The sequence below is a fragment of the Manis pentadactyla genome, chromosome 2 (assembly GCF_030020395.1).
Source record: "Manis pentadactyla isolate mManPen7 chromosome 2, mManPen7.hap1, whole genome shotgun sequence".
NCBI lineage: Eukaryota > Metazoa > Chordata > Mammalia > Pholidota > Manidae > Manis > Manis pentadactyla.
This window is the reverse complement of record NC_080020.1, coordinates 106964317-106978833: the sequence shown is the minus strand read 5'-3', so window position 1 is coordinate 106978833 and position 14517 is coordinate 106964317. Positions and strand designations below refer to the sequence as shown.

The 14517-nt window shown below is 34.2% G+C and overlaps 1 protein-coding gene across 2 annotated transcripts in view; it reads right to left on the bottom strand.

The window, feature by feature from the left end:
- Positions 1-1876: 1876 nt before the first annotated feature.
- PAIP1 (poly(A) binding protein interacting protein 1) overlaps positions 1877-14517 on the bottom strand; it is a 28249-nt gene continuing 15608 nt past the window's right edge. For both annotated transcript variants that reach the window (XM_036910926.2, XM_036910925.2), the window contains exons 5-11: positions 13863-13974; positions 12325-12450; positions 11031-11137; positions 10392-10509; positions 9580-9634; positions 4006-4099; positions 1877-2239 (exon numbers count right to left, since the gene is read on the bottom strand). In XM_036910926.2, the coding sequence (XP_036766821.2) occupies positions 2146-2239; positions 4006-4099; positions 9580-9634; positions 10392-10509; positions 11031-11137; positions 12325-12450; positions 13863-13974 (706 nt within the window). In that variant the 3' untranslated portion in view covers positions 1877-2145. The remainder of the gene's footprint in view (positions 2240-4005; positions 4100-9579; positions 9635-10391; positions 10510-11030; positions 11138-12324; positions 12451-13862; positions 13975-14517) is intronic.

Sequence of the window (14517 nt, the reverse complement as noted above, 5' to 3'; positions counted from 1 at the left end):
AAAGACTTACTGACCTATGTTTCTGTTGAAGATACAGCAATCCTAAAGGCCAATGACTGCAGCACAGGCCCAACTCTTTATGATGTAGTGTTTTGGTTTTGAAACACAACCACACATTCCTTGATGGCCTCCTATCTGATATGGCTTTAGGGACTCAGAACCAAACACTAGTGGAAGTAATGCTGCACGTAGCTTTGAAATATAGCATCTTCCAGGATCTTTCCCAACTCCCCCTCTCAAAATCCTGCTACCATGCTGTGAAAAGTCCAAGTGACATGTAGGTGGTTCTGACCGAGTGATGGCTTCAAGTCATCTCAGCCTAGTCATCAAGCCATGTGAGCCAAGAGGAGACTCCAGATAATTATGGCCCCCAGCTGTAAAGTCACCTCCTAGTCCTTAGTTTTCCCAACTGAAACTTCACAAACTACGTAATAGAAAAAAGCCTTCCCTACTGTACCCTGTCCAAATTCATGAACCACAGAATCCATGAGCACAATAAAATGCTTATTGTTTGAAGACACTAAGTTTGGCTGGTTAGTAGCACTGGTAACCGGAACATACACTGATCTTGTTGGTAGCTGTTTTGAGTTTAGCAGGAGCTGGTGGACAAAACTGGATTATTCACAGCAATTTCTAGACATATATTCACTTAGCATATACTTGGGCCCTGGTCTAATGTAATATCCCATCCCCAACCACCCATTCCCCCATCCCTGAAGTTTATAGTAAGCACAATCTTTAGAGCACTGCAGATTAATGTAATAGCCACATTATAGAATTCATTTTTTCAAAATAGATATTACAGGTTCCAAAAATCCCAATTATATATATATACATATATGTATGCATGTATGTATATGTGTGTGTATATCCCTTTTACAATAAGGAATCTAAAAGTTTTTAATGTTTTCTATTTGCCAATTTTTCCAAGTAGCCTTGTTACTAAACTGAATTCTTATTTAACACACACTGAATTATCTCCTATCCTAGTGTACTTCCTCTTTTTATTTCAAACCTTAAATAATTTTATGATAACAGAATTTTTTAAAAATACCAGGATATCACTCCAAAAATTTAGAGGAAACAAAACTATGTAAATTTTATTTCCAAAGTCTAATTTTAATCCAGACTGAACAAACAAGCAGGAAAGTGAGAAAGCTAACTGTATGAGCAGACACAGATGTACCAAATGACAGTGGGTTATTAACAGAACTATTTACATGCATATTTACAAGCAATCCTTCTGTACATAAGTTTTACTTTCAGTTAGTTGGAAAATCTTTGACATTAGGTAAAAATATTTTTCAATAGGGCTGAGGTGGTACCACATTATAGTACAAGTATTAGAAAAGTGACCCTCAAGGTATATCAATTATAAAGCAGATGAAAAGAAGTGACAAAGATCTAGTAAAGTTCTCTAGTAAAAAAGTCAATGCAACTCATGCTACTAAATAAAAAGAGAGAAAGCCATATAAATAAAGCAAAATAATGTTCTAGGCTCTAGAGTACGAGTTAGGTGTGAAAAAAAAATTCTAGAATTGCAGTAAATCCTCAGTGAAGAATTCTGGTTGTTTAATTGGGAGTTCTAAGTCTTTTTTTTTTTTTTTAAGACATTTTAAAAGCCCTTGGTATCAAATAGCATCTGGATATGTAAATCAGTTGTTAATATATTCTAAGACTTCAGTGCTAAAGATTTTCATGATTTGTGATTCATACTGGAAACCCAATTTATTGAGATACTAAATGTGAAACTAAATATCTAAAAAAGGATGCTACATTTTTGCAATATGCATTTCTAGACTAAGAGTTTTTCCCTCAAGAAAATTCGGATTTAAAGGGTAAGCTTCTAACCAGCTAGTAAAATTTACTTTCAACATTTCATTTATTTCAAAATCGATTTTATTGCAGCCAAAACAGTGGAATTAACTGTACATAATAAACTATTATATATATATACACATTTTAAGTTATAGGGAATAAAGTTTATTTTGGCAGATAGTGTTAAACAAAATTAAAGTTGCATACATTAGTAACATAACTCAACATCCTTAATTTGGTATAAGTGTGACAAATTTTCTTGCTTTCCTGTGTTCTGCTAAATCACCATATTCTAAACTGCTAAAACCGCTATGCTGAAATTTAGCTTTACTGTTTTCGCTTACGCTCTGATTCCAAACAAAACTTTTCATAAGCTTCTTCTATCTCTGGGTCCATCTCATCATCAATATCATCCAAGTATCTGTGAAAGAAATAAAGATGACTCATTAATATTTTCAATTCAGAAATATCTTAAATTGCTAAGCCACTCAAAAAAGGAATGTGACATAACTTTCCTAGACTGAATTATAAAAGAACACAAGCACCAACTGTTTAGAACTACATAAATGTCAGTCCTTGGACAACCAAATGCTTATTTTAATGAGTTAAATTTTCTACTGGATTAAATCCCTTGTGCATGAAATTCAAATAATGCTATACTTTTAGATAACACATGTTAAATTCTTAATCTCATCCAAAAGTTTAATCAAAGGCTTGACATATAAACGTAAGTGCTCAAGACTGGCATTCATTTCATAAATTTACATGAACAATTACACTATAATTAGAACATAATTTCAAATGTGCCATTCACCTCAAATGATACATTGTATTTTATGCCTCTATCAAAAATGGTATTCCTGCAATGACAATTTAGTCACATTCCATCTATTTGTAATCACTGTTATAACAAGAAGCTACTTTTGAGATCATCATCTATTTCAGATTTTTTCCAACTACTAGGTGTTTGGATGTAGAACAATCCTTTCCATGCTTTCCATGGTTAAGGCAGGGGGGGAATTTAAAGTGTCCACTAAGGGCTTAATATACACATTCTTACTGCATCCCCATAGCCATCTTAAAAAAGACAAGGACTAGTATCATTTTCACTTAGAGATTAGGGGAAAAGACTCTGGGAGGTTAAATAAATAATGTAAATTTGGCTAAGTATGTGGCTGAGCCAGAATTTGAATCCAGATCTTTTCCCTTTTCTACACTTTCCTCTACAACAACACGCCCCTGTATGTGTTCCCATTTCCCAATAACCCTACCCATCTACATGTGCGACAAAACTATCTTGCCAATCCTGCCAACTGCTGATAGGTCTTTTTGTCTTTGTTCCTCCCCCATTCCCAGTACAAGGCCATGTGTTGAAATGGCCACAAGTTCATTAGAGGAAAAGAATATAATGCTTACCAAGCTAAACTTTTTAGAGGATAACCTAAAATTCAGTGCCAAGAATCACCTGAATTTTCCGTGGCAAGTTCAGCAGGGCTGAACCTTCCCAACTCTATGCTTGGGTCTTTGCATTCCTTTATTTTTTCCTATTAATCTAGTATATAAGAGTATCTAGTATATAAGAGTATGGCAATATTACATTAGATGATCTCAAACTGATTTACACTTAAAATGTCACTAGATAGGAGAAAGAATACGGTGGTTCTTTTTTATTTTTAATCTACAACACACATGAGATGGGATATAAAAAAATGTTTTAATCTTAACTTACCCTTTAACAGCTAAGATTCAGGCTTTTTACTATGTGCCAAAAGGCTGTTACAAGTATTTATGTATTCTCATTTAATTAAAAAAAAAAAACAAAAACTCAAGGAAGGGTACTACTATTCCTATTTTATAGATGGAAAAAACAGGCTCAGAAGTTGCCCAAGGTCTTATGGTATTACAGTTATGTTTTAAAGTCTTAGTTATAACAGAATCTATTTTTATAGAAACTATGCTTGATTATGCTACATTTTAACATTTTTTTCTCCTCAATTATATATACATTTTCAGAATCACTTTTCTAGTATGACTTTCTGAAAAATTTTGGAAAATAAATACTATGTATATACCACTACATCATCATTAAAATGCACAAGCTTTTATCATCTTTTTTTCTAGTCTAAACTCCATCTGTAAACTGCACACAAAGAAATTTCACAAGGAAAGAAGCAAAAGAGAACTTACGGATCACCAGCCCCTGATAAATCTGTTCCATTTTCTTCATAATCTGGAAAAAAGTCTTCTCTTTCAAGTAACTCTTGATATTTCTCTTGGTAATCTATTAAAAAATATATATATATGTGAAAAAAACATATAAAATGGCCAATTCTCCCTAAAAAATTGTTTTTAATATTATACTTTTCATTTAAGTAGATTTGATGTTTAACTAGCAGTAATTTTTTTTTTAATCAAAGTTATACACAGGCATAGTCCAACTGTTTTACAAGTTCTGCTGTGAAAAATAATAGTTCCTATCCTCCCCTCCACATTTCCTTCCTTGCGGCAATCATTTTCACCTCTGATTGTTCAGGTATTTAAATCTATGTCTCTAAATAATGTGCTAAACTTGTATTGCTACCTGGTAATTTTGTTCATCTTTAACCATTGAATTTTAAACATTAATCTACTGAGGATTTCTCTGCTCCCTCCTTTCCCCATCCCCTCAGTGTGGTGTCACAATTTTGGTTAGATTGATGTTTGGGGTTAACATTAATCTATGTAAAAACCCTGTAGTAAAAACTATGATGATTTTTCTATTCCATACAACTTTTTGTTCCTCCTAGAGGTAAATTATCTTGCTTTTTGTTTACATGGCTTTGTTTACACATACCTAATGCACTCACAAAGGTTTGAACAATTGTCTGTCACAATCATCAGATACTGATTTAAGCTCATCTTCTGACATCATCCTGAAGATTTCTGATGCCCTCTGATGTGGCCTGGAAGCCTCTGTATCTGCTGAACTGTCTATGAACTATAGCTGTCATCCTGGGCCTTTTCTCCACCAGCAAATCTCTTTCATGTTGATCTCCTGGGCCCCCTTTCTTCCTAATTGATGGCTTTTTCCCCTGGTTTGGGGGAACATGCATCCTCTAATAGCTTCTTGGGAGGAAGCAGATGGGAGGTAAATATTGTGAGACTTATCACATCTGAAAATATTTTTTCCCCCTTCCCAACTGATTGGTACTTGAGATGTTTATGGAATTCTAGATTTGTAGTACTTTACCCATCAGAATTTTGAAGGCATTCACCATTCTCTTCAAGTTCCCCATAGTGCAATGGGAAAGTCCAAAGCCTTTCTGATTTTTGTCAACTTGGATTTTTTTTCATTGTAGACAATACTCTAAAATTTCATAATGTTTCATCCACTGTGCTGGGCACTCGTTAAGTCATTTAAACCAGTCAACTTCAGTTTTGGGAGGTTTCCTTCTTTCTCCTCTTCCCTTCTCCTCCCTCACTCCCTTCCCTCTTCCTCCCTTTTCTCTTGTTTTCTACTGGATCTTCTATTGTTTATATATTGCAACTCCTATTCCAGTCCTCTAATTTTTTCTTCTTTTCTATCTTCCATCCTTTATTCTTTGCCTGCTTTCCTCAACTTTACCTTCTATTTCTTCTATTAAATGTGTCTTTTCTACTATGACATAATTTAATTCCCAAGAGCACTTTGTTTTCTGAATGTTCCTTTTTTTAATAACCTCTTCTTGGTCTGTGGATGCAGTACCTTCTCATATCTCTGAGGGTATAAATCGAAGCATTTCTTGAGTTTTCTTCTCCTTGAATCAATTTAGCTTCTTCTGAGTTGCTTTGTTCCATTTGTTCATCTTGGCCAGCAGTAAGCTTTCAATTACATATTTGAGAATATCTTTTATAAAACTTATATTCTAATTGTCTTGCTTTTGCTCCCCTCATGCTCAATATTCCTCTAAGTGGGAAATCAAACCACTGTGAATCTACCAGAGAACCTTTCACAGCCAATGTGTATGCTATTTACATTCTATACTGCTTCTTTCCATCAGACAAAATACTGGCTATATAATTTGTTGGGAAAGACTGTGTTCTTCCATACTCCTATTTTCCCTTCTATAAGAGGGACTTGTACTAAACATCCTGACTTCCAGCTCCCCCATTACTTATCCCAAGGAGATAAAGTGAGCTACCTGACTATCAGGGGACAGCCACTGGTCCATGTTTCTCAATCAGATGAGACTAACCGAGCAAAAGTTCTGAGCATAGGAGGTTTTCTTTTCTTCCTTCTTAGCAACAGCTGGAAGGTAACTACCTGATAAATGTTTCAACTATACCAACATTCCCTAGGTTGGGCTCCTCCAGGGCAATACAGGTAATATTATAGCTCTCCATCTGTCAACTGTCTTAGGCAGGGTTACCGAGTACCTTTTAAGATTAGCAAGTCTGTATGGAGTACTTATCTCTGAATAATAAAATGGATCAGTGTATATCAAAACTAGCTACCTTAATATTAGTTTCTGTGAAAAACAGCTGCCTCAAATTTCGAGAGCAAGACTGGGTAAAGACCTTATTTCCCCAAGACTGTCAGTCTCTATAAAACTAATTCCAGCTTAAAGTGTTGGTGATATTCACATCCAATTTTGGCAATTTGGAGACAATTTTAACTATAAAACCTTCCTGCAACAAATTCTTAAGGTAATAGTAAGACAAACATTGTAAAAATGTATGGATGAGTCCACAAAAAAGAAAATAAAGTCACCAGATGACAAAATCAAAAAGGGTACTGAAAACTGCACATAACCACCGCACCAGGGAGGCTCGCAGACCACATGGCCTCGGATTTCAAAACCAATGAAGGTCAGAAAGCAAGGTCTTGGACCCATGTGAAATGGAGATGGGATTCATGCCACATGCCCATCTCACCCTGCACAAACCCAGGACCTTTAAAGGGCTGATATCTCAAGCAAAAGGTAGACCAAGAAAAAAAAAATAAACAAAAATAAATAAATAAATAAATAAAAACCCCTAGGTGGCAAAGGAAGATGGCAAAAAAGCTTGGTTGTCTCAGCCTGGTTTGGAATGGGGACAGTACTCTGAAGAAATGTGTTCCTGAATTTGTAACAATGGACCTCAAATTTCTACTATCCCCATAAACAACTCCTTGGACAATAAAATAAAGCCTGTTTTAAGTGTTAACCTGCGGCTCCTGGCAGGAGCAAATATAAAACGCACTTTGGATTAGATGTTCCTCTGATCCAAGCTACAGGGATTTTTTTGTGAAGAAAAACTTAGAGCAGGTTAAAACACTGTAGTAGTCATAAAGAGCGATAATATATGTAACTTCAAATGGTGAGAAAAAAAGGAGGGTGGAGAGAACAAATGACAGAGCAAATAGAGTAAACTGTTAACAAAAGGTAGAGCTAAGGAAAGGGTAGGTGAATGTTGTTTGTACAGTTTTTCCTTTTGTAGCTTTCTGTAAAACTTTTTCCAAAAAAAGTCCAAGAAAGACTGTTACATATGAGATTTCAGTAAAAGAGATCACACAAAATAAAGAAAAAACTTTGTGTGTGATAGTTAGAAATAACAGGAGGACTAGAAAGACTGACAGTAAAACAAAAATAATCATGTTTAGAACGATGAGAAAAAGGACTTAAACTGAGAAAATATCAAGATTCTCTTAATAAAATTCAATTAGAAAAGCCAAACTGAATTTCTATAAACAAAATAGTCTAGAAATAAACAATTTAAACAGATCAAAGATGAAGAACACAGAACCAAAATACATCAAGGTTACTTTGAAGAATAAGGGAAAAAGAAAAATTTTTCTTAACACAGCAAGACTTACAGTAAGAATTATGAAGAATGTGGTACTAGTGTTGAGACAAACAGAAGATCTACATAGATACAGGAGTAAGACACAAGTTGATAGAAGAGTTCTATGGTACACAACAAAGGGACATTTTATCTGAGAGAGGAAGGATGACTTGAATACCTGTTTCTGAACAAGGGACCATGGAAGAAATACTTAATTCCTACTATATCCCACTTATGAAAATTAGGCAGATGGATTAAAGACCTAACGTAAAAAGCAACAAAATTAATTTTTTAGAAGAAAATGGAATTTGACAGTCACAGCACAAATGAGACTGGAACACTTAGTTTACATTGTAACTCAAAGCTGCTATGTGACAAGGCAAACAAAATGAAGACAGCACATCCTAGAAGAAGTTGACAAAGGATCATTTCCTAGGCTAGTAAGGAATTACAAATCAGTAAAAGAAAACATCACATAGAAATATAAGCAAAGAACACAAATAGGCAATTCTCAAAGGAAGAAATCCAAAGGTCAACAGAAACATGGAAAGCAATTCAGTATCACTAGTAGGGGAATAAAGTTTACAATTTCATACACTCAAACTGACAAAAATTAGGTTTGGTAACAGTAAGTGTTGCCGAGGATGATACATAGGAACCCTCGCATGTTGCTTGTGGTTATATTTAAGTGGTAATCATGCTAGAAAGTTAGAAACATTCAGTGAAGTTGAAGACTTGCACATAGCCTAAAACAATTCTATTTCACCCCAAAGAAACTCCTGCAAGTACACAGGGACTAAAGATGTTTGTACAGCACTGCTGTAGTAACAAGGGTGAACCACAGAACAATTCACCAGACCATCAGTAAATAGGGGATCTATAAACCATGGTTTACTCGAGTGGAATACTGTTTGGCATTTAAAATGAACTAAAGCTATATATACAACACGGATAAATACTGAAAATAATACTGAATAAAAAATAAGTTGCAGAGAAAGTGCATAGTAAGATAGCATTTAGGTTACTACTACTGAGTGTGGTAATACCTTTTGTTTACAGACACATATGAAGTAAAAAAACATTATAATGACACCAACCCTCAGGATAGTAAGTGCCTCTGGGAGGGAAGTGATACAAGGGAGGGTGGGGGGAACCAATCACAGAACAGAGAATGGTTTTAATAGTATCTGTAGTATTTTCTTTCTTTAAAAAGACCCACGGTATACATTAACACAGCAAAATGACATTGTTTAATCTTGACCGTGAATTAATATAGGTCAGTTTTTTTTGTGGTTTTTGTTTTTGACAGTTTCATAATTTAAAATCAAAGGTTAATCAGTCCTTCTTTCTATCTCCTTTGTGCTGGAGGCACAGGATTCTATCCAGAGGAAACAAACAAATGGGAAAATTTTAACAATAAGCTGATTGTAGTTTTTATTAAAATGGGAAAAACTTCTCTCCCGTTCACAAGGCAGTCCCATTTATCATGATTAAAGCAATCTTTCTATAAATGGGCCTTGTCTGGAAGGTGAAGTGTGCAGAGATTTGGATTTTAATTAACTTTGACCCCAGCATTAATGAAATCTGTAATTCTTCCTAACTGCAAGTATTAACCCATGTTAATGAAAGTTGCTGACTACGCAGTAAACTGGAATCATTTTTCTCTTTCATTCTAACCACCTGAAAGCTGAAAGTATAAAAACAAATATTAGTGGAAATACAAAATAAAAATGGTTGCATTTAATTGAAGAATTTTTCCAATCCTTCATTGTGAAGGTGACAAGATACTGAGTCAGACTTTCCATTAGAATTTGCTCCAAGTGGTCACTATTAAGAATATTGTGAGACAAACCTTTATTTTACCCCATATTTTAAAATGTTGTGAACTCTTGAAAAAGCTAAAACTTGGTGATGAAGGTATGGTTTTTTGTAATTAATTAATTACCTTACCAAAAACTGGACTGTAAAACAACATACCTGGATCAGCTGCAGTGAAAGGAACACCATCGGAGGTATAAAACGTTGGTTCATTCTAGGATGAATCAAAGCGATAAAAATATGTAATCATTTCAGAATTGATGTAAAGCACATTAATTAATGAAAAATGACTGATGCAACTTGTCTGTACCTGATAATAAAAAACTAATTTCCTGGCAGGCATTTTCATTTCACTGGGAAAGTCTATAGTTTTCAGATTTCTATTGCTTTCTCTCAAGTTCTGTGGTTCAAACCCTGCTATCTATTGTCTGCTGCATTCATGGTGAACTGTTGCATTGTGCATTTGTGATTTAGTGTTGGCTCATTTTTAGTTGTAGTTCCTCCTGTCATTTTTTAAAGAATTTCCAAGACTGGGGTCATAGGAGCATTTCTCCATAAATGTTTTATGTATGTCATGGCAGGAGCTTTAAGGCATCACTGGCCTGGTAACCTATTATTTTCTTAATTTACTACAATATACAAAGCAAAAGTTTGGGTTGCAGGCCTTTGGTTGGTTATGAATTCTCTGGGAAAAAGTACTTCATGGAATCCCTATGCTCAACAGAGTCCAAACCTCATTAATTTCATTAGCCACTGGGTGGAGCTTTCTCTTGTTTACCCTTCCTTTCACTGGAGGATTCCATGTTTCTTCTACTTATCTGTCCTGCTGGCTGCTATGTGACCCTAAGCCAGTCAAAAGTGTCAGTAGGAATTAAATTCCGAGAACAGTTTCATGTAAGTCATCTAGAAATCACCAAAACTGAATTGTTTTCAAACAATAAGCTAAACTTAAAATGTGAACACTGGCATACCATAAAATAGTTAGGATCATTTTCAGGTGTTGCTTCTCTGTATGTTGAGGTTGCATGGACTCTACCCCAGTTACTTGACCGGAGTTCTACAAGCTTTAAGAGCATCTGTTTCACATCTCTGAGGACAAAAGCAAAAAATGAGTTAAAGTATATCCCAATAAGTGCTGTTGGGCTCTAAACTACCACAGACTACTAAAATTTTGTTTCATAAATTTAACACATACATTCAATGCTTTGATAGTCTAGAAATTTCCCATACTAACATAAATTTATTTATTTTTAAAACAACCTTGAAAATTAATTCCATGTAACCATCATTATGTCATTTTTAAAGGCAGTGACTATCCTGCATTTTTATGCCCCTGTATGGACTTATGATACTTTATACCCAGTATTTATAGTACAACTTAAAGTCTGAGTCATTTTATTTTTCAATGCACTCATATCTTCTAACAGGAAAATCTTAACTTTTTCAGTTTATAAACATGATGGAATAAAAATGGCTAAATGAGAAGGTAAAATGTTATACTTTTATAGAAATTATTTCTGTAGATAAGATTTCAATAATTCTGGCGAAGTATAGATTAAAAAAACCATGCCCAGTAGAGTTTTATTAGACTATATTATTTCTTTTCCTACCTACTGCAATTTGCATCAAGGACAACATTTTCAATTCTCTGAATAATTTCTTCCATATCAGTCTTTCCTTTTTCCTTCCAGGCATCTTCCAAAACTGACCCTGTCAACTAAAAAAGCAGCTATCAGTAAAATAAGGAATTCAATAAAGTACAGAAATTCTAAAAAGTAAGATATTAGTAGCAATTCAAGCATTCTTTAAACAAAATGAATTTCTCAAGTTAAATATTCCCAATTATTCTCTACTGTCTAATAAGGATCTCTAGACCCTCTATATTTTTCTTGACTGAGAGAAACTAAAGCAATGAACTACAGCAGAACTTTACAGCTCCTGTGTGTTAATGACGGTATGGTATATTCCCTGTATAACTAAGATACATTGAATAAAATTTTATAGCCCATCAATTTTTAAAAATATGCAACATGCAGTAAATATAGAAACTTTGAATTTAAAGAAAAGAAAAACTTCATCAGGGAACAAAATTAATCAAGGATATAAACAAGTAATTCACAGAAACAAAAATGGTTAACATGAAGAAATGCTTAAATTCACTAGTGATCAGGAAAATGCAAATTCAAATGAGGACTTTGTTTTACTTATCACGAGACAACACAAAAACTAGGACTGATTATATCTATCACTAATAAGGACACCGAAAAGAAATGCATACATTCAGTGTTGGTGGGAATACACTCTGGTTTAACATTTAGAGGGGAAATTTGGCATTTTGTATCAAATTAAAGCATACACACTCAAATCCATGTTTAGGAATTTAACATACATATACAACTACAATATAAAGACATGAAAGATTACTGACAGTGCTGCAATGGCTAAGCGGAAAATTATACAACTGTTCAATGACAGAATGGATAAACAATGTGCGTGCGTACCACAGAAGATGAGGAAGCTACTGAAGAAAGCAGTAAATCTGTGTGTCATGCGAAAAGCTAAGATCTTTGTTAGATGGTAAAAAAGCAAGCCACAACCGGAACAAGATCTTATTTATGAGCACACACATACAGACAGGGGAAAGCAAGAAAAGGAAATTTACAGAAGGTGGTCAAGTGAAGGATTTCCTTTCTTCATTTCTAAATTTTGACTCTTATATCAAACAATATGCATATATTGTTTTTCCAATATTTAAATTTGAAAGCAACATAAAATGTCAATTATTTAACCTAAAGTAGTAATTTAATCTTGAATTCATTTGTGTACTATATATACTTTCCTTCCTCTAAATCATACACTAATGGGGAAAACAGTTACTTTTAAGGAAAAAAAGGTAAAACTTACCTTCAGTAATTTTACTGCACATATTAAGTTGTCATCCATAGGATTAGAAAAGAGGGCATTCAACAACTCCCGAAGACCAACCTGAAGAATATCTGCTCTTGTAACCTGTCCATTTGTGCCCTTGATCTTTTGGAACAAAAGAAAATAAAAAGCAATTATGCTAAAATATAAGACAGATATATAAATGCTCTAATAATGTGTTGACAAGTAAGTGTTTTAAGTTAAACAATACAAAAATCACAGAAACAGATTCTGGTATCTTCACAAAATTAGATTTACTTTACATGTAACTAAGACCATTAATAAAACTAATAAACTTTAGGTAAAATTTCTCATTTTCACACATAGCATATGGCCAGAATAACTGAAGCCTCCTTTAAAGTTAGTTTCACAAAGCATTCTCTAGTCTATTAAACTAACACCTGAAATACACAGCATTTTACTCTGCTCTTTATGCTGTTTAAAAATACCATTTTGCTTTAGAATTGCTTTTATGTATCTCAGCTCTCTGCTTAGAATAATTTTAGATTCAAAAGCCATGCCTTATCTTTATACTCCTCACAGACATAGCATCATTAATTCCATATAGAAAATGATCAACAAATTCTTAAAATGACTCTTCATTTAAGGCACACTTTAGATTGATGCTCTTATTTTGGCTCATATACAAATTAAACTGAAAAAGATTAAGGTATGATGTCTTTTTAAAAAGTTAAGCCCATCTGTGGTAAAAAGAGTTAAATTAGCCACTAGATTGAACACAGTCCTTTCAGATGTTCTGACTGAGACTGAGATGCACATCTGCTGGTGGATTCAAGAGACTTTTGAGTGGTGTTTATGAGACTAATTCCTCAAATTAGAGTTTACTAAGGTATAATTTTATCTGGAACTAACTAGTCAAAAAATAAAAAATCAAGCAAATCATTCCAAAGTAATATTCAGCACTTAACGCTGCCTCCTAACAAGCATATATTCATATGTAACATCAATTTACAATCATGTTTAGCTGTAGACTTTGTACATGTTTTTACATGGAAGAGCAATATATAAAATATGACCAAGAACTATTCTTGGTGAATTAGAATGGGGAATAAAAACCCCAGAAACTCTAGTCTCTCTCCTCTTCACTCAATGCTTTATATTCTGTAATTTGCTTTTGAGCCACCATCTGAAAGTAACATACTCAATATACTGATATTTATGATGCAAAGATTCAAAAAGGGAAGACTGTTTATATTTCAAAAACTTAAACTCCCAAACAAACCAAGGCTTTTCAAAAGTACATCAAGACTTTAAAATGCCCAGGAACTACTTCCTAACACCCTGCCCATGAACAGGAGAAACAAATGTTACAGACACTTCATCTGAGGGCAGACACTACCATGAGCAGGTTCTGGGGCATCATTTCTTTCTCTCCCATTGCCCCTTTTCCATTTCACACTTAATGTTGTAAAAAGTTTAACATAGACACAGAATCCTTATTACCAGTTTACATTCTTAGGCTTGGTCAGTACTTAACAAGAAAAATTTCTCCTCACCTCCAGGTTAAGATAAAGTTCTCCCAAAAAGAGAACAAATGCATGGAATCGTTTTCGAGTCACTTCATCCCCTTTTGCAGCTTGATCTTTAGCTTCATATTCAGTCCGACATCTAACAAAGATACACCTTTTATAATCTTGCATTGCTTTGTTTAATATAGTCAAACAAAACGACCATTTGCCAGTTTGGTTGTTCACAAGCAATAGAGGAAAGTACAATGCACCAATGACCTTACTTTTACAATAAAAAGTGTTCCCAACTACTGAAGAAACCAGAATACGCATCATCTTTCCATACTAATTGCTAGGATTATTTTCAACTATTCTAAACAGATCAAGTTTGTAATATGTTTAAGCAACATAGGTTTCATGAGGTTTGTTGTATATTGGCACCAAAAAGAAAAAAAAAAAGCTCACCTTATTTGTATTACAGGCTTTTTATTAAGAAAGCACTGTTTTTATTTTTTTATTTTGGTATCATTACTATACAATTACATGAAGAACATTATGTTTACTAGACTCACCCATCACCAAGTTCCCCCCACATTCCCCATTGCAGTCATTGTCCATCAGCGCAGTAAGATCCTGTAGAATCACTACTTGTCCTCTCTGTGTTGTACAGCCCTCTCCGTGCCCGCCCCCCAAATTATACAGG